The sequence below is a fragment of the Pygocentrus nattereri genome, chromosome 17, assembly GCF_015220715.1.
Source record: "Pygocentrus nattereri isolate fPygNat1 chromosome 17, fPygNat1.pri, whole genome shotgun sequence".
NCBI classification, from domain to species: domain Eukaryota; kingdom Metazoa; phylum Chordata; class Actinopteri; order Characiformes; family Serrasalmidae; genus Pygocentrus; species Pygocentrus nattereri.
The window spans coordinates 16,259,884-16,279,168 of record NC_051227.1 but is presented as its reverse complement, the minus strand read 5'-3'; the positions used below and the strand labels follow the sequence as shown (position 1 = coordinate 16,279,168).

Sequence of the window (19,285 nt, the reverse complement as noted above, 5' to 3'; positions counted from 1 at the left end):
AGGCAGAACTTCAGAAATTCAACACATAAACTATAGATTATTATCGCAAAGCTTCAATGCATTGTTTACGTGGGAACTCAAATTGTCCTTTGGACAGAGCTGCCTGTCTTTCTATATCGTCATTGTCCAATAATACTATGTATCTCCATTTCTGTTGATTTTTAGTTTTCTACATCATTTCAACACACCTCTTTTATATTATGTAAAAAATTCATGATGAATGGACCAATAGAAATGTATGGAGCCCCACTGGTGACATTCTGTATAAATAAAAATAATGCGTGTCCATGACTTAGTAAGGCATGGGAATGAGATGATTAAGTCATGGCCATGACTTTATAAAGCATGGGAACAAGATCCTAATGCGTGGTCACAACTTAGTAAGCAGTGACCTTGTTCCCATGCCTTACTAAGTCATGGCCACAACCTAATCATTTAATTCCCACTCCTTATTAAGTCATGGCCATGCATTAGGATCTCGTCCTCGAATTATTTTTATTTATACAGGATGTCACCAGCAGGGCTCCATAGAAATGTTCTAAAATCACTTGAAACAAAATCTCTTTACATTGACTTACATTTAAGGGTAAGAGTGTGTTTGCCTTCTCTTGTAAAGTTAAGATTTTGGAGATACTTGTTTTTCATTGGACAGCAACAATATGCTCTTTGATATTGCAGCATTGATCTGAAAAGAGGTTTTGCATTTATAAGTAGCAGGAATATTTTTGACATCCACATATGTTCTCTGGTGGTCACGTGTTTAGCAGTCAGCTCCGTTTAGCTTTGAGGCCAATAAAATTCCTTTTAATGTGAATTCCCAGCCCACTTAGAAAGATTGCATGCTCGGTTTGAAACCTGTCACATGGTGATTTAGGCTATCAAAGACGTCCGCCCACCTCTCATGTCTTGTAGCAGGATGAGCAGTGCAGCTCGATGAAATTAAAGTGACATGGTTCAGTTTCACAGAAACAGCTAGTCCACCTACATAACCCCTCATCAAGTTTTAATCAATCATATCTCATATATCAAAGCAAGAAGAGTGCATGTGTTGATCTGTGATATGGTTGTTGTTGCAAGTCTGCCCCACTTTTGTGTTTCCCTCATTCTAAACAGATCCTTTTCAATCTTACTTTCATAGAGAGCCACAGCTGGTGTGAAAAGGCCAAATGGGAGTGAAACAAATGAAGGCAGGAAAGACTCTTTAAATCAGCAACAAAAAGAGCAAGAATACCTCTCCGAGGCTGTCACCATGGAGACCAGCCAGCTTTCAGAAATGGTTGATCTAAAAGACTATAAAATGGATCTGGGGGACACAGAAGAGGATAAATGCCAGCAGAGTGAGGAGGATGGGAGAGATGAGAGAGACTGCTTCGATGCACATTTCCCCGAATGCCTAGATACTCAAAAGATCAACTCCCTGATCACGGACGAGCACAACAGCAACGAGGTAGCCAATGATTGTGTGAGCTTTGAGGAAACTGACAGAAGCGCAGACTTGCAGGACAACATCATGGTAAAGGAGACTGAGAAAGAAGAGTCAAATCTCAGAGAATCCACACCATCTCCAGAGCCAGATGTAGACCACCAAGCCCAAGACCAGCCAGTGGAAGGAGAAGATGACAACCCACCCACTTTGGATGTAAATGGAACAGAGCACCAAGACCTGCAGGAAAGTCTGACAATAGGCCAAGAAGACAACACATCCACTTGTGATACCAATGGGACAGAGCACCAGGAACCACTGGACAACCAAAAAACAGAGCAAGAAGACTATGACACATTAAATGTTGATGCAAATGTAGAAGAACCCCAAGAACCACAGGACAGTCCGACAATTGAGCAAGAAGATCACAGCCCATCTGATTTTGACACTAATGTGGCAGAGCACCAAGAACCCCATGAAAATCCGAAAGTAGAACAAGAAGACGACACCCAATCCCCTTTTGATGCCAGTGGGTCAGAGCACCAAGAACCACAAGGAAGTCTGAAAACAGAGCAAGAAAACAACCTATCTGCTTTTGATGGGACAGAGCATCACGAACTACAGGGAAGTCCAAAAATAGAGCAGGAATCTGTATTGGAGCAGCAAATCAAGGAGCTAGCCATTTCTGATGCCTCCACAGAATCATGCCATGATAATGACCAAGATGATCTGAGTGACTGTCTGCAAGTGGAGATGGCTATTGTTTCATCAGACAGTGATGCTGAAGAGCAATGGAAGTCCATGGTATCTCCTGCTGTTGAAAATGAGAATGATAGTGGTGGCATTCTTGGGTCAGATCCACCTGATCTTGGTGAGGAGCCCAACAACCAAGAAGATGTAATCGAGGATAACAGCAGTATTCTACTAGAGAATAATGCTATACCTGTGCATGAACTTCTGGAAGAAACAACAGGATGTATTGATATCTTGGAACAGCCAGAATGTCCCACAGAATGTGAGCTGGAAGACCTTTCATATGAGGGATCCATACACTACCGAAGTTTAACGAAGATCCCAGAAGATGAGGAGGATCTCAACCAAAATGCAAAGCACAGTCTGCAGCGCTTGTCTGCCTCAACCTCTGAGCTTGACAAGAAGTTACCACAAGACTACTGTGTGATTGAGGAGGCAAAGAGTGAGAATGTCAGTACCGAACATCTGGACTTTAGGATGGCTCGTCAGCAGTGGAAGAAGATGGAAGAGCAGAATAAGGGCCAGTCGCGTCAGCCCAACATCAAGCAGGGTGCTTGTCAGGGTGGCCATAGCTTCATGTACACACCTGTGCGTACCCTAGAGCGTCCCAAGAAAGACCAAGACTCAGACAGTCTAAGTCTTGGTGATTACCAGTACACCCAGTTTAGCCCTTGCTCAGAAGACTCTGGGCTGGATGACACAAGCTACAGGTCTCCTTATGATGAACCAGAAACTCCAGTTGAGAGGGAGATACGTGAGACTATGGAGCGAGAAGAATCTTTCAGACGAGAGAGGGCCCTGTCAAGATCATCTTCTGGTGAGCCTGTAGAAAGCAAACCTAGACCAACCACTTTGCTGGCAAGCAGATCAGACCCAGACGATAGAAGAAGGCTGTTTAATACACCTGAAGACAGATGCAGGTCACAGAGATCGCCCAGCACCAGAACCCCAACTTTATCCATCACTGCTTCACCATCATCAAAACCAGCATACCATGAGATGGTGGCTAACAATGTCATCATCCTTGAGCCAGATTCTTATTCCGCAAGCCCAAGGCACAAGGGCAAGGCTCTTCTCTCTCCAGGGACAAGCAGTTTCCACGAGTGGCCCTCAGACATGAGCAATGTTATCATATTGGAAACATCAAATCTCATCATCCGAAGTGCATCAGAGTTTTGCCTGAGCACCGCATGCCAGGAGACTCAAGAGAGCACCTTTCATAATAATCCCTTTTTCAAACTGAGATCACACAGCACACAGTCTCTGGTAGACCAGGAGATCAAAGTGGTGAGGCAGAGAGATGAGGAGTTCAGGAGACAGAGGGCGCAGATGTACACCAAAGAGAAATATGACACCGTCCTGGTGTCTCCCAGCTTGCTGGAAAGTTTTACCTACGACCGACCAGGTATAAAGTAATTTCCCATTGACTGTTTTGAACGATCTTAGATAGTTCCATTAAACAATCACTGAGAGTCTTAAAACAAATAAAACGAAATCTAACAAATTATGCCATGGATTACACAAATGTATTAACCACAATTAACAAGAACAAGCACAATTCATCAAAGTAATTGCAGTTATCCTTTTATCCCACAGCCCAACAAACAAATTCATATTTCTGAAATGTGTTGCCAATTTATGAATAACTGAGGCAGGTAAAGGTAAATAAATGTTCATTATTTTTTATTTGTCCTTTTGCAGGAGAGATACCATCAAAATGCAAGTCCTCCCCTTCATCCCCTTCAAAGATACGCAAAATGGACCGTTCTGTTTTGTCCTGCGATCAGAAGGTATTTCACATTTAATGTGTTTCTCTTTTGTTTCACTGTGAACAGTTTGGTTTATTAATTATCATTAGTCATGTTCACACTAAAAACCATATAAAATTTTTGTCAGGTTACCATGGCTACCATAATGCTACCCTGTACCTTTAATTTGTATGTGATTCCTTCAGTAAAGACTTAAAATGAAAGCCTGTCTGTGAATATTATTAGAGGAGCCTGTTAACCTATTAGCTATCTGCTGAGCTCCTCAACTTACTCTAACAAAAGCCAAATATATTCCATTTGTGGAAAATCTAGAGTGTAGACTAATCACAGACAGCCTGTTATCAGCTTCCAGAAGTCTTACATTATATTTAAACCACTCCTCTAAATATATTTACATGTGACTGTATGTAATTAAGTAATAGAACAATATATTGTCATTTATTTATCAGTCCTATATTTATCAAGTTTTTTGGATAAATGCTTTGCATACTGTAAGAGCGTTCCTCCTTGTATGTTTCAAAATCTGGGTATTTAAAAACTCATTCCCCTGTGGCAATTTATGCTACTCACTGAATTATGCTAATATCGCTAATAAGGCGCATACAATCCATTTAATTAGATGAGGATCCCAGCTGCATACAGACATTTTGAGTTTGTTCTTCTCATGTGTTACCTGGATGTGTCTGTGTAATTCAGTGTTTGTGCACGTCCCATGATCTGTGTCATGTACAGAGCTTTGAGAAAGTAAGTAACCCTAAAAAAGTAACAAAAAGAATCATCAGATTCATGTGGATTACAATTGACATGTAGATTGTTCCAGAGAGTATCTTATTGTGAGCTAGTGTGCTCTTATGGTACATTTTCAAAGTCAAAATTCTTAAAAAAGAATTACCTGCTTACATAGGTACTTAACCTTTACAGACCAGCATAGCTTTAAGTCTTTTGGGAGAAGTTTCTACTAACTTTGCACGTTGTCTTGGAGAGATTTTCACCCATTCTTCCTAGCGGATTTGCTCCAGGTTGTTCAGGGTGGACGGATGACACTTATGGACTGCAGTATTCAAACAGTGGCACATACTTTGACTTGGCCATTGTAGAACATTCACCATTGTGTTGTTCAACCATTCCTGAGATGCTTTGCCCTTTGGTGTCTGGGATAATTGAAATGCTGTGATGCTTTAACCTTTGGTGTCTGAGATTATTGTAATTTCTCCCAAGCTTTAGTTTGTAGCAGATTAAGCAGGTTGTATTGCAGTGTCTCCCTGTGTTTTGCACCATCCATCCTTCAGTTTTAACAAGATGCTCAGCCCTTGCTGAGGAAAAGCTGGGATTGTTTTTGTTGAGGTATGGACGTTAGGTTTGCATGCCTAGGGTTTTGAATTTTGGTCGAAAAGCTAAGCTGCTTGCCTCATCTGACCACAAAACCTTATCCCACATCTTAGCTGGGTCACTGTGGACACTTTCTGGCAAATTTCACATGTGCGCTGATATGTTTTACTTTCATTAATGGCTTCTTTTTAGCCACCATGTAGTCCAGATATATGCTGAGCTCTTGATATCATTGACTGGTGCTTCACCCCAGTCTGTTCAGTCCCCACTGAACTCTGTAGCTCCTTCAGGGTGATTGTTGGCTTCCTTCACAGAGTCCCCTGGTTGCTGTGATGCTGAGTTTTAAGGGACAGCCTTGTCTAGGGTTTCTTTTGTACAGAAAAGGTGAACTTTTTTAATGATTCACAAGTAGCGGTCATTTGTAAACCACTTGTGTCTTCCAAAGTAGAGGATTTCAGTCCTTATTCAAACAGCATTTTTTAGTTGGTAGTTTTTGTTACAGAACAATTTCTGCACCAATTCATTTTGGGGTCCAGTCTTTTACAATAAAATATGACACAGCACAAAATATCAGTGCCATTTGTAATCCAGATGAATCGCAAGATCTTTTAAGCAGGCTGAGTACTTTTGTAAGGGCCTGTAAAACATCATGCTCTGGGACTTTATTTTGATTTTAATGTGAATCTGTGTTAAATGTCTGGACTTTTCACCACCCCCTCCCCCAACCACCATGCAGTACACCCTACTGTTTCCCAAACACTGTTGACTCACTATTAAACTGTGCACATTTCACCTTGAAACTGGAAACTGCATGCAGTTTTACAGGTGAAACTCTCCCCTTCAGTTCCCCGAGGCACCTTTCACCAGAGTCCGGCGAAAAAGTGCCCTGGTTCAGAGATGGGAGGCAGGGATCTTCGCCAATCATCAAAAGGACTGAAGGATAGCGCTAACCGCACAAAGCAAATGTGGTATATGCATTCAGCTATTTAGCATTAAATTAAGTGTTTGGTATGTCAGCTGGATGTCATTCTTCTGAAGTGAGCGTTAAAAAGTCAAGGTATTGGCCTTTTTACATATTTTGATGTACTGTCACATGACGGCAAACACGTTTATGCTATTTTCATACTATATTTTCTCCTTGATAAATTTTGTAGGATGACATGAAGCACAATTTATAATGGGACTAATATGACGTCGCATTTTAAAACGGACCAAGAAGGAAAGGACGAGACAACAACAATGCCAAACGCGATTTTTATTATTTGAATTTTAATGAAATGCATTCTTTGAATCACTGTCATTTTCGAGCCTTAGGTTATAGGTTTACATAGAGTTATATCCACAAGTGACTTCTCAATGTATTCCTTATTTGAGCTCATGTAGAACGCAGAAAAGAGGTAGTCCTAGCAAAGTCTGCCGGACGTTTAATTTAAGACACATGCAGATGAACAGACACAAAGCAAAACCAGTGAATGTTTACCAGACTGTCAAAGCAAGTACTGTAGTTATTTTCCGCCTTGGTGTTGCTCTTTTTTGCCCTGAATGTTTTGCTTTGTGAACTGTACTTTTTGAATTGTTGATGTTTTTGAGCATTGATTCTTGCCTGCTAAATACAGTAATGACATAATTTATTATTCTTGTCAGCAAATAATTATAGGAAAGAGTATATGTAGATGTTTATTATATGTTATTATTTGGTTTGTGGCAGATGGTTCATTAATACAGAACTTGATTTTTCCCCCTTACAGTATGTTTTCAATGCAGCCTATTCATTTATCCTCCAAATAAAGAGATATTAATTACTGAAACTGATCTGTGTTGCTGCTCATATAAGTTGTTGACCCTTCCTTGTCCTGAAATGTCGTTACTGGTCAGCCCTGAGTCCAGAAACATCTGTCATATTGCACTGATGGAGCAAAGGAGAGCGATACAGAACAGCAAGCTTCCAGTAAGAAACACAGCAAGGATGAGCACTTTAAACCTGGTGTCCTGTGGAGAGTAGGATGTGTGTTAGCGCCATTTCTCCTCTATACACACTCTGTAGGCACACAGCCTGATCTGCTTTCACATTTATAATAAATAATAAAGTATATGTTGTATTTTATATAGCACCATTTTCAAAGAGGTTTACATAATGTCTTACAAAGTGTCCAAAACAAGCACAGCACAGATGAAAAAGACTGAAATAAAATATAAAATTTATGGTAAATACAGAGGGCACTCTAGATAAAATGAAATGCATAGCCATCAATACAGCTGTTGTAAACATGTCTACTGTCCTCTCACAGAGGTGCTGCAGGGGTCTCACATGCGATTTTCCTGTCTAAGCATCACAAAAAAAAACCTGATGATGTAAATGTTGTAGGACTGCAACTGCTTGGGGGGATCTTGTGGTGAGATTATTATTATTATTATTATTATTAATGTTGTTGTTGTTGTCATTTTGCTAGCTGGATTAATTTATCATATAACAAAAAGTCAAGATGCTTGCTAGAATGTTGCTTTGTGGTTGCTGTGGTATTGGATGTGGATGCAGGGGTATTGTTAAGTGGTTTCTAGGGAGATCAGATTGTTTGCTAGGGTATTATTAAGTGGTTGCAAGAGTATTGTTAAGTGGTGGCTAGGGTGCTCTAGTTGGTTGCTAGGATATTGATAAGTGGTTACTAGGGTGCTCCAGTTGGTTGCTAGGTGCATTGTTAAGTGGTTGCCAGGGTATTGTTAAGTGGTTGCTAGGGAGATCAGATTGGTTGCTAGGGTATTATTAAGTGGTTGCAAGGGTATTGTTAAGTGGTTGCTAGGGAGATCAGATTGGTTGCTAGGGTATTATTAAGTGGTTGCAAGGGTATTGTTAAGTGGTTGCTAGGGAGATCAGATTGGTTGCTAGGGTATTATTAAGTGGTTGCAAGGGTATTGTTAAGTGGTTGCTATGGTATTCCAGTTGTTTGCAAAGGTATTGTTAAGTGGTCACTAGTGTTCCAGTTCGTTGCTAGGGTATTGTTAAGTGGTGTTACTAAGCAGCTGCTAAGGTATCCAAGATGGTTGCTGAAATATTTCTAAAGAGTTTGAGGTGGTTGCTAGGGTATGATCAGGCATTGGCTGCTTGATTGTTGTTGCTAGGTGGTTGCTATGGTAATGAAACTGGCAGGTTTGGATTTTGGCAGTAAAATAATAAGAAAAAAGAAGAAGTAGAATATAAATCTGATAACAATAGCGATGTACAATCACTAATAGCATAGTTATTAGGTAGTTTTAGGCTACGGATGATAAAAAACAGCTGAATGTAAGACAGAAGGAACTGATTCTGTTTAAATGCAGTATTAGTGCCAATTTGCATCTTATTTATATTTATATATAGGTATATTTTAGCTTGGCAGTACTTAAATCCACTGACATAGCACATTAGGCTCAGCATGGAGTGCTCCATAATTTAGTCGGCTAATTGGTAATCCTTTTGTATTGCCTTCTTGGATAAAGTTAAGGGCAAATCTAATATGAATATGAATGTCCTCATACTGCAGTCTTACCAAGTTTCTGCTCATTTCAGGATTCGAGAGAATAGCGTGTTCATCAGGACAGTTACTCCCTATAGAAAGAGGGAAAATAAACACAAATCATGCGCCCATTTGATCATTTACCCAAACAGATATCAGATATCTTACAAAACGTGGTGACATAATCCTAATAATGAATCATTCGTGCAGGTATCACACACGGTACAAACGCCTAAGAAATGCTTTGAGCAGATTTTACACGGTTAATGTCTGAAGTCCATCATATCCACATTAAGTAAACGCACTACATTTTATTTATAGTTTTTTTGTTGCTTTACATTTTATTCAGGTGGAAATGATCAATTGGAGGCATTGTTGTTTTTTGCAGTGTACTGTACTAACCTCGCTCACAGAGACCTCTTCTGTGTACTAACAGGATCAGCTTAGACAGTGCCACCCAAATAACAAACCCCGAGAGAACCCCAGTGGTCCAGGGGAAAGGAAGAAGCAGAGACTGCTGTCGCATCCCAACAAACATGGCAACCACTGTGGAAAAAAGGAATTTCTATAACCCACCAATGCAATAATGAATGCATATTATTACAAATCAGGAGAGCAGATTTTACCTGCGAAAATTTCTGCAGCACCTCCTGCTCCCCAGTGCAGCCAGTTGAATATCCTCCTCCTGAGGAAATACATGGGATATTACAGTTTTCTCAACCTGAAGTGCATTTACTATATTTTGTATTTTTACGATATGTTGCATTATATTTGTTATACGGTTGGTTAGATTTCAACTGAAAAACAACTGAGAAAGAGACTTTACTTGACTTAAATGTGTACATCAGTTCCACATGAATAAAGTATATTACATCAAAGTAATTCTTGCTAAAAGTGAGTAAACTGAAAGAATAAATTGAGTTGATGTAGCACATTGTCATGTCAGGGTGGAATAAGTTGCAGGAAACTTGCGCTTTAAAGGCAAATGATCTTTTGTTGAACAGGCAGCTGGAGAAACCACTTAATACTAGCTGACAAGGCCAGGAAGCAGGCAGGTCACTCTCACAGTAGACACTTAAGTCTAGCAGTACTACCCCACCACCCAGTGCAGCGTAGCACAAACAACATGTGCACATCTGTAACTGACAAATAACTTATTTACAATAAAGTCTCTCCAACTGCAAGCATGGCACCCCCTGACAGCCTTCGCACATTGTATCTGTTTTGGTTGCTATGTGGTTGCTAAGCAGTTGCTATGGTGTCCAAGGTGGTTGCTAATCGGTTGCTACGCAGTTTCTATGATGTCCTAGGTGGTTGCTAATTGGTTGCTAGGCGGTTGCTATGGTGTCCATCGTGGGTCCTAAGCAGTTGCTAAGGTGTCCTAAGTGGTTGCTAGGCGGTTGCTATGGTGTCTGTTGTGGGTCCTAAGTGGTTGCTATAGTGTCCTAGGTGGTTGCTGATTAGTTCCCAGGAGTTGCTATGGTGTTGTAGATGGTCGCTAAGTGGTTGCTAGGTGATTGCTGTGATGTCTGTCACAGTTGCTTAGTGGTTGCTATGGTGTTCTAGGTGGTGACTAAGTAGTTCCCAGGAGTCGCTATGGTGTCCTAGGTGGTTGCTAAGTAGTTGCTCGGCAGTTGCTGTGATGTCTGTCGCAGTTGCTTAGTGGTTGCTATGGTGTCCTAGGTGGTTGCTAAGTGGTTGCTAGGCAAGCATGTTTGGTGTCCAAATTTAGCCTATCTAGTTTAAGTTTAAAGTATGTATTCACAGAAAAGATTTCAGTGACTATTGGCCTAGTGTTTGTTAGCAACATTAGCCTCATAGCTCCAATGCTAAACTAAAGAAGCAAAATTTGGATACCAAACATGTTTCGGCTGATTGACTACATTTGATCTTTTTACCGTGATGAGTCTGGTGCTGGTCTGAGGGCAGCCATTATGGGCTGAATAACAGCGAGAGCCATCACAATGCAGCCCAGAAAAGCATGAGCAGAAGCTCCCTGCACAAAAACATGATATATGTCATATACAATCTGCATAAAAGCATCTGAGTAATTTATGCCACTCACATGGCACTAATAGTAAAAGTGCATTTAGTTGTATAATACTTTAGAAAGAGAAATAAAATACACAGGAAATAAGTCCAAAATAAAAAGACAGTAAAATGCAGTACAACACGAATAAAGAACAGATGGACACTGGTTAAAACAAACAAACCACACTAAAACAACTCCAGGACTGAATTGATTCTACTTAAATGCAACATAAAATCAGCACATTGAACACAGAGAGGTTTATTGACTTGAAAACCAGACAATCTGTGCAGACCTTCATCAAATCTATGATGTAACATCACCAACTGAATCATCTCTGTATCTGACAATAATCTGTTATGAAACAGAGCCCTCTGCTGGTCAGGGATGAAAGTGGTGCGAGTTAGAGGCCCAGAGCCTACTAGCTCACCTTCTACAGAGCACTATAATACAACCTGTTACAAATGGAAATCTCACCCTGCTCCAGTGTCTCCTGTAGGTGAAAGGAAGAGTGAAACCCACAAACGTGAGCATCACTGTGAGCATCATCACGGCACGATGCACCTGCACAAATCAATCGTTTATGAGATATATTACACTACATTTTCATTCACGCACACTGCTCACTTTATTAGAACCCCCATCTTTCTGGTGTACTGTAGCTCATCTGTCAATGTACAGTTTGTGTTGTCCATTCTTTAGCCCTTCATCAGAGGTCAGTTGCTCTTGGCTGGATAAGCACAAGGTAGGTGTTTCTAATAAAGTGGCCCGTAAGTAGAAGCACAAATCAGGTGTTTCTAAAAAAGTGGCCAGTGAGTTTCTAATAAACTGCCCAGTACATGGACATACAAAGTAGGTGTTTCCAATAAAGTGGCCAGTGAGTGAAAGTACAAAGTAAGCGTTTCTACCAAGGTGTCCAATGAGTGGAGGTACGAGTGAGGTGTTTCTAATAAACTGGATGGTATATGGACATACAAGGTAAGTGTTTCTAATAAAGTGGCCAATATATGGAAGTACAAGGTAGGTGTTTCTAATGAAGTGGTCAATGTGTGGAAGCACAAAGTAGGGAGTTTTAATAAAGTGACCAGAAGGTGTGCGCTGCAACAACTTCATTATATATCACTTAGTGGAATTTAATTCTTATACCTGAAACCAGATTCTTTGCCCGAACAGTGTCTTTTCAGGCCAGTCTGGTTTAAAAAATCCTGCAATGAAGGTGCCAGTGCTTCCAGCCACCATCCATGCAATCAGCATCAAAGCACCTGCAGTACATGTTATTATTATTTATTTCTATGTTCTGCATCCTGATAACTGTATATATGCTTGTGAGCTCACTGATTGAAAATCACATTAGCTGCACTAAGCTACTTCACTAGCCAAAACAGCATGACTGTTTATGTGTTCCACTGGTAAAGAAATGCTTACCATGCCATTTCATAATTAATGGGGAGCGCGATCCGGTCACTATCTCCGCCGGGCCGGTAATAGCCTGCCGCTGAGCTGATATGAGGGGCTGACGTTTATGTTTATGGATCTCACCTGAGAGAGGAAACTCATAGGTCAGCACAGCCATTACGCTCTTTTACCACCTCTGGTCTCATAAAGTAGAATACAGGAGCAATCATAGCTTCCTGTTTAAGACTGAAGCAGCACAAATGAAATGCTGGATGACTGCTGGGCTACTGTGTCGTAAATTATAGTAGATGAGGCATTTTATTGAAAATAATCACTGACCAAAGTGATTCAAGAAATGGTGTGTTTACTTGGGCTCCAGTGATACAGCTTAAAGTGACAGTTTAGAGACAAAAAGTATCAACATTTCCCCACATTTGGCGTCTGAAGTTTGCTTGCTTAGTTTGCGCAATGCTAACTGGTGGGTATATGATTCCATTGCTTTCAACTACATTAGTCTCGAAGCTCTAGAGCAAAACTAAGCAGACAAACTTAATACACCAAGCATGTCTTGGCTGAGGAAATCTGAAGTTTCATCAAACTATCGCTTTAATTTGAAGGAAACTTAAGCTTAAGCTCTTAAAGCACGTGCTGTATTGCAGTTTTACAGGCTGTTGTGGACCCATTGACCTTATGTGTGTCCTTATCCGTGGCATGCCTTTTGTATCATCGGCATGCACTGATATGGGTAATTTCTCCGGATCTTCTGAATCGCTTCGGAAGTGCAGAAGTGCAATCAATGCTGGATGTAATAAAAAGTATACATACCCTTACTGGCCAAAACAAATGGACTGGACTACAGCAATCAAAACAGACCTTGAGATGAAGTGTTGTAGTGTAGTAATGTTCATCCATTAACCTCAACCATGCAACAGCATGCTTACCAAGCAGGCTGAGCCTCAATATTAAGCTGAACGTTTACTTCGGTACCTTAACAGTATCTTTAGATTCAGGCCTGTCACTAATGGTAGTGATAGGAACCAGAAGTCACCATGTCTACAATACAACTGTAACCATTTTATTCACTATCCAAACCACCAGTGAACCTGCATGTATCTTCAGAGTTTTAATATGTATATATTTTTGACCAAATTTCCTTCAGAAAACTCATAAATCGATCTCAGACATCAAGCAGCAAATGCATAACCATTTCATGTAACACATTTCTGTGATTAAACTCATCAGACGTCTGGTTCCTTTCACCACCACTGTGAACTATTCGGACTCTGTAAGCTTGACTAGATTATATCAGCCTGCTATGAATGATTTGGCTTACATCGTAATTTAATGGTAAAAAGATTTTGGAGGAATTCCACTTAAATGGAGCAAGTTTTCTATAACTCTACTCACCATGCTGAGCAGAGCCGTGTGCAATGAACAGGTAGTAGCTGTGGTCGAGGCTGAAGCGTTGTGGATCCTGAGGGATGATGGTGGCTCTGCGAAACCTGCACTGAATCATTCCATCAGCCACTCTCCAGCCCACATCGCTCAGCACGGCCTGCACAGAGGAGACGAGCCACTCAAAAACACTCTGTTCTGTGTGGGAATAATACAATTTTATTCATAGACACTCACTGGCAACTGTAATGTTAGCTATGCTCTAGTGCTTCACCAGCGATCAGTTACTGACCACAGAGTTGCTCTTGGGCTATAGTCAGAAACTGACCAGTGATGAATGGGATAGAGGAAGACTCTAATTAAATGGCCAAAGTACAAGGTAGGTGTTTCTAATAAAGTGGCCAGAGAATGGAAGCTCAAGGTAGGTGTTTCTAATAAAGTGGCTGGTGAATGGAAGCTCAAGGTAGGTGTTTCTAATAAAGTGGCCAGTGAACAGAAGCACAAGGCAGGTGTTTCTAATAAAGTGGCCAGTGAACAGAAGCACAAGGCAGGTGTTTCTAATAAAGTGGCCAGTGAATGGAAGCACAAGGTAGGTGTTTCTAATAAAGTGACCAGTCAGTGGAAGTATAAGGTAGGTGTTTCTAATAAAGTGGATTTATATGCCATTCCTTGTTTTACTTTCTTCTTACTACAACATGATTATCTGAGTCTGACTCTTAAGACTTTCTAAGCAACATTTTGTAAACCTACAGAGGAATGATGGACATTATACTCACCTACAAATGCAAAAGAAGCTCTGTACACACTGAGATACAGTACATACTGAAAAAATACAGGCCTCACCTTATCAGCCATCTCTGGATAAGTACGGCCTGCTGAGTATGCAGCGTTCACAGTCACCCGCCCTCCATCGTTCACACACAGATAAACGTCATCATTACCCTGCACCAAAAAATGCACGATAAGCAACACAGGAGTGTCACATTCACATACAATTAAAAAGAATCACTGCTTATAGTAACATAAAGCCAACTGTCTTGCAGAATGTTCTGTAACCATTTAATGCATCATACATTATTGCTTACTGTTACATTAAGCACTCAAATTCCTACCCACCATCCATTCATCCTCAGACAGAGCAAAGGAAATGTATCCCTGCGTCGGCCCACTCAGCTCAAACTGCACGCTTTGACCCTCAGTGTGGTAGGACAGGAAGAAGCAGTGTGTATCTGTGGCAGGGTTGCAGTGGGCTGGATCCAGCAGGCAAGACTTCCACTGACCACAACCCTCTGAACTGAACTAATGAAGACAGAATGAAGAGAGAGCTGCACAGATCTGTTCTGATTCAATACTATATATGGAATACTAGACTCTTGCATTTGCACTGATTCAGTATTGTATATTAAATACCAATAGATTCACTTATTGGACTTATCGGCATTGATTCAGTACTGTATATGAAATATCAATAGAGTCATTGATTCAGTATTGTAAATGAGAATAAGATTAATTGGACATACACTATATTTCCCAAAGTATTCACTCACCCATCCAAATCATTGAATTCAGGTGTTCCAATCACTTCCATGGCCACAAGTGTATAAAACCAAGCCCCTAGGCCTGCAGACTGCTTCTACAAACATTAGTGCAAGAATGGGTCGCTCTCAGGAGCTCAGTGAATTCCAGCGTGGTACCGTGATCGGACGTCACCTGGGTAGCAAGTTCAGTCATGAAATTTCCTCACTACTAAATATTCCAAAGTCAACTGTCAGTGGTATTATAACAAAGTGGAAGCGATTGGGAATGATGAAGCATGAGTTTCCATGACCGAGCAGTATCCAAGCCTTACATCACCAAGCACAATGCAAAGCGTCGAATGCAGTGGTGTAAAATGGTACCACTGGACTCTAGAGCAGTGGAGACGTGTTGTCTGGACTGATGAATCACGCTTCTCTGTCCAGTAATCCAATGGACGAGTCTGGGTTTGGCGTTTGCCAGGAGAACCGTACTTGTCTGACTGCATTGTGCCAAGTGTAAAGTTTGGTGGAGGAGGGATTATGGTGTGGGGTCGTTTTTCAGGAGTTGGGCTCGGCCCCTTAGTTCCAGTGAAAGGAACTCTTAATGCTTCCGCAGAACAAGAGATTTTGGACAATTTCATGCTGCCAACTTTGTGGGAACAGTTTGGGGACGGCCCCTTCCTGTTCTAACATGACTGCGCACCAATGCACAAAGCAAGGTCCATAAAGACATGGATGAGCGAGTTTGGTGTGGAAGAACTTGACTGGCCTGCACAGAGTGCACCTGATAGAACAGCTTTGGGATGAATTAGAGCGGAGGCTGCGGGCCAGCCCTTCTCGTCCAACATCAGTGTCTGACCTCACACATGTGCTTCTGGAAGAATGCTTAAAAATTCCCATAAACACACTCCTAAACCTTGTGGAAAGCCTTCCCAGAAGAGTTGAAGCTGTTGAATAACTGATTAAGAATGGGATCACACTCAAATTCATATGTGTGTGAAGACAGATAAGCAAATACTTTTGGCAATATAGTGTATATTGATTCAGTAGTACAAATGAAACATTGAAAGACTTTCAAATTGGATCTGCATTCACTACATTGATTTGGTACTGTATATGAAACACTAATACAGTCTCTGATTGGAATCACTAATACAGTCACTGATTGGAACTGCATTGATTCAGGACTGCATATGAAACACTGATAGAGTCATTGATTAGACCTGCATTGATTCAGTATAGTATATGAATTAGACTCACTGGGTGAACCTGTATTAGTTCAACAGTGTATATGAAATCTAGACTCACTGGTTGTGGCAGCACAGCTGTGGTCTCAGTAGCAGCGCTGATGGAGTTGGTGGATTGAACTGGATGTGGGGTCACTCCACTCTGAGAGATCACTGGACTGGGAAGCTTCACCCAGAAACGATTGTAGTGGGCCACCACTGTTGTCCTGAACAGATACACAGCATTCATCTCTGGCATAAGAGAATTTTAAAATCTCTGACGTGGTAGCATTATAGAGAAGGAGAAAAAGGTTTCTAACTTTAATGTGATGCAGTTTGTACACTGTAGTTTTTTTTTTATTATTTTATTGTCGTTTTTATTGTTACATTCATCATGAAATGTTACATTACTAAGAATATAACAGATATCAGATTGTCATGATTGGCCCCTCCCAGTCCGCCATGTGTTTTTGTTTTGTTTTGGTCTTGTCCATGTGCTTTCTTTGTTCAGATTCTTCCCTGTCCTGCCCCCTTGTTTCTTGACTCCGCCCATAAAATTGAGCAATAATGTTATACATGTATTTACAACTGAACTGGTTTTACCCTGGTGTAAAAAAAATCCTGTAGGATTTCCAGTTTGTCTAGTGTAATCCTATAGGATTCCCAAAACCCCACAGAACTTTACCTGGATATATAATGGTCCCACCCTCTCTATAGGAAATGACAAAGAATATTTCTATTGGACCTCATAGGTATCAAAAATGTAAGTTGAAATATTTTGAATATATGCTGAAATAACTGATTTTATAGCTTTTGAGCTGTAGCGTAACGTGTTGGCGTCTTACAACACTCACAGAAAGCGGACAGTCGGAGGAGCATCAGCGGGAGCGTTCCACATCACATCAACCTCAGTCTGCTTAGCAGCGCTGGTGTGACTCACAGCAGAGCCCTGATACAGATTAACATAGTGAGACTCTTGCTGACATTAACAAAGGCCTACGAGTGCACTGCTGAAAGGCCCATATCAGAGAGAACATCCTTACATTTTTAAAATGTGAGGTAGTAAAAAAACAACATATCTTACAATCCAAGTCCACACATTCCTGTACAGTGCAACATTTGAACACCCCTTGTCAAATGCAAGCAAGCAACGTTTATTTATACAGCACTTCTTACAACAGGTGTTGTCACAAAGCAGCTTTACAGATCAATCAGTATTACAGAAAGAAAAAGAAAAGAAAAATCCGGGTCCAGGCCCCCATGAGCGTCGCGAGTGGTGACAGTGGCAAGGAAAAACTCCCTAAGGGCAAGAGGAAGAAACCTTGAGAGGAACCAAGACTCAGAAGGGGAACCCATTCTCCTCTGGTCGACACTGGACAGCAAACATTGTTAGTATAAAATATTATAGTACAAAGCAGGAAAAACAGGTGGGGCATGATTATGATTTATGATTATGCAGCGGCATAATCTGTTGATTTTCTAAGCAAAAATTAATGAACACATTCTCCATAGTATGGAAATTTACATATGACTTAGTGCACAATTTCTACTGAAAGACTCTAAAATACTGGGAAAAAAAGGAGATGCAAGATCAAATGTGTCATAACTTTTGCACATTTTATGTTCTACTGTTTCCCCAAAATTCAATTTCAATTCCAATAAATTCAGCAAATAATCAGTAATCGTGCATTAATGTGTTCAGAATGTGTTCTCAGTAGAGGATGTGTTCAATTTTATACACAAAAAAAATACAAAACCCCAAATTTTGCACACAGCTGTACAGTAGCTATGCTGCCCTGCTTTTAAATCCATTGTATTTGTGAGGTCACATATATATATCTGTCTAAAGCAGTTTAGCCCCACCCATTCATGCAGCCCAGGGGGGCTTTTGCATTTGACTTTACATATTCAGTGTTTTTATTTTAGTATAGTAAAATCATTTTTACTTTAGTATATAAAGTATTACTTTATTTACTTTATATTTCTGGACTGTGCCAAAATAACTGATTCTAACTAACTTTGATGAAATTGTGGTGAAATTCATGATTTCATGATTCACTGAATTGTTTCGTAAGCAGTTCTAACCAAAGAAGAAGTGACTGTGATTTGAACCTGGATGCTGTGGCATGTTAAAAGCTGACTGATCTCAGGCTTGGTCAGAGTGAAGGATCCGACTGCAGGCCCCTCGGGATCCTCTGCGTCTCTGGCCTCGATCAGAAAACCTTCAAACTGCTGACGTCCAGACAGAGTGACTGGGAACATAGAGAGTCAATATCATAAGATACATTCAGACAAAACTCTGTAGTGTTATTGAGGTTAAGGGATTTGATACGATCTCCCACCCAGCAGCGCTGAGTTTACCTCTGATGTGATCACCAGGCTTGAACGCAGTGCTGTCCACACTCAGTGTGTATGGACTGGCGGTCGTGTTGGCTTGACCCCCATGTTTCGGTACCATGCTGTCACAGGACTGTTCCACTTTTCCATTCTTGTACCCAGTGACGGATGTCAAAGTCCCACAAAACAGCAAAATGGTGCACAGCATTACTGCCATTTGTGGGATCTTCGTCAGAAATGTTGTCCTGTTTGGACATAATATACAGTAAATAAAGCACTAGTATGCAATAATTTAGCAATAGAGATTTAAATGAATGCAGATATCCATGTGTCTACTTAAAATTAGATTAAATCAAATACGCCTCACATAGAAATTTGAGTATTTTGGCATTCAATGGCAGAGGAAAAAACACTAAAAAAGAGGGAAAAAATAGGAATTCTGTCACCATATCGTGTATTTTTTGTCCTTTTTTGCCATTTAACTCACAACAGAAAGACCCATCAGGAAAGTCTTCATTTCATTCAGATGAATCAAACCCTTTTAACCATCAGAGGGAAAATAGCTGTACAGAATAGGTAGAGAACCGCAGAGGGCTGTGCTCTACTCACCTGGATGTCTGC

The 19,285-nt window shown here is 40.7% G+C and overlaps 2 protein-coding genes across 5 annotated transcripts in view; one reads left to right on the top strand and one right to left on the bottom strand.

The window, feature by feature from the left end:
• The window catches only part of si:ch211-153l6.6 (general transcriptional corepressor trfA), a 16,050-nt gene extending 8,968 nt beyond the window's left edge, over nt 1-7,082 (top strand). The window contains exons 2-5 of one of the 3 annotated variants that reach the window (XM_037546810.1): nt 1,139-3,581; nt 3,878-3,966; nt 6,119-6,242; nt 6,429-7,082. In XM_037546810.1, coding sequence (XP_037402707.1) covers nt 1,139-3,581; nt 3,878-3,966; nt 6,119-6,211 — 2,625 coding nt within the window. In that variant the 3' untranslated portion in view covers nt 6,212-6,242; nt 6,429-7,082. Of the gene's footprint in view, nt 1-1,138; nt 3,582-3,877; nt 3,967-6,091 lie in introns of all 3 variants that reach the window. The other 2 variants (XM_017721170.2, XM_017721171.2) reach the window with 2 other exon arrangements.
• On the bottom strand, nt 6,854-19,285 carry frrs1a (ferric-chelate reductase 1a). Of its 2 annotated transcripts, none has more exons than XM_017721175.2 (16): nt 19,274-19,285; nt 18,689-18,909; nt 18,440-18,579; nt 17,182-17,276; nt 16,410-16,554; nt 14,701-14,883; nt 14,428-14,526; nt 13,597-13,744; nt 12,220-12,333; nt 11,941-12,056; nt 11,272-11,358; nt 10,664-10,761; nt 9,392-9,450; nt 9,168-9,311; nt 8,799-8,857; nt 6,854-7,263 (listed from the first exon to the last, which is right to left on the bottom strand). In XM_017721175.2, exons 2-16 carry the CDS (start codon nt 18,879-18,881, stop codon nt 7,171-7,173), a joined length of 1,773 nt encoding a protein of 590 aa, XP_017576664.2. In that variant the 5' UTR covers nt 18,882-18,909; nt 19,274-19,285; the 3' UTR covers nt 6,854-7,170. The 2 variants fall into 2 exon arrangements, with proteins under 2 accessions (XP_017576664.2, XP_037402708.1); XM_037546811.1 differs by lacking the exon at nt 19,274-19,285 and adding an exon at nt 19,111-19,252.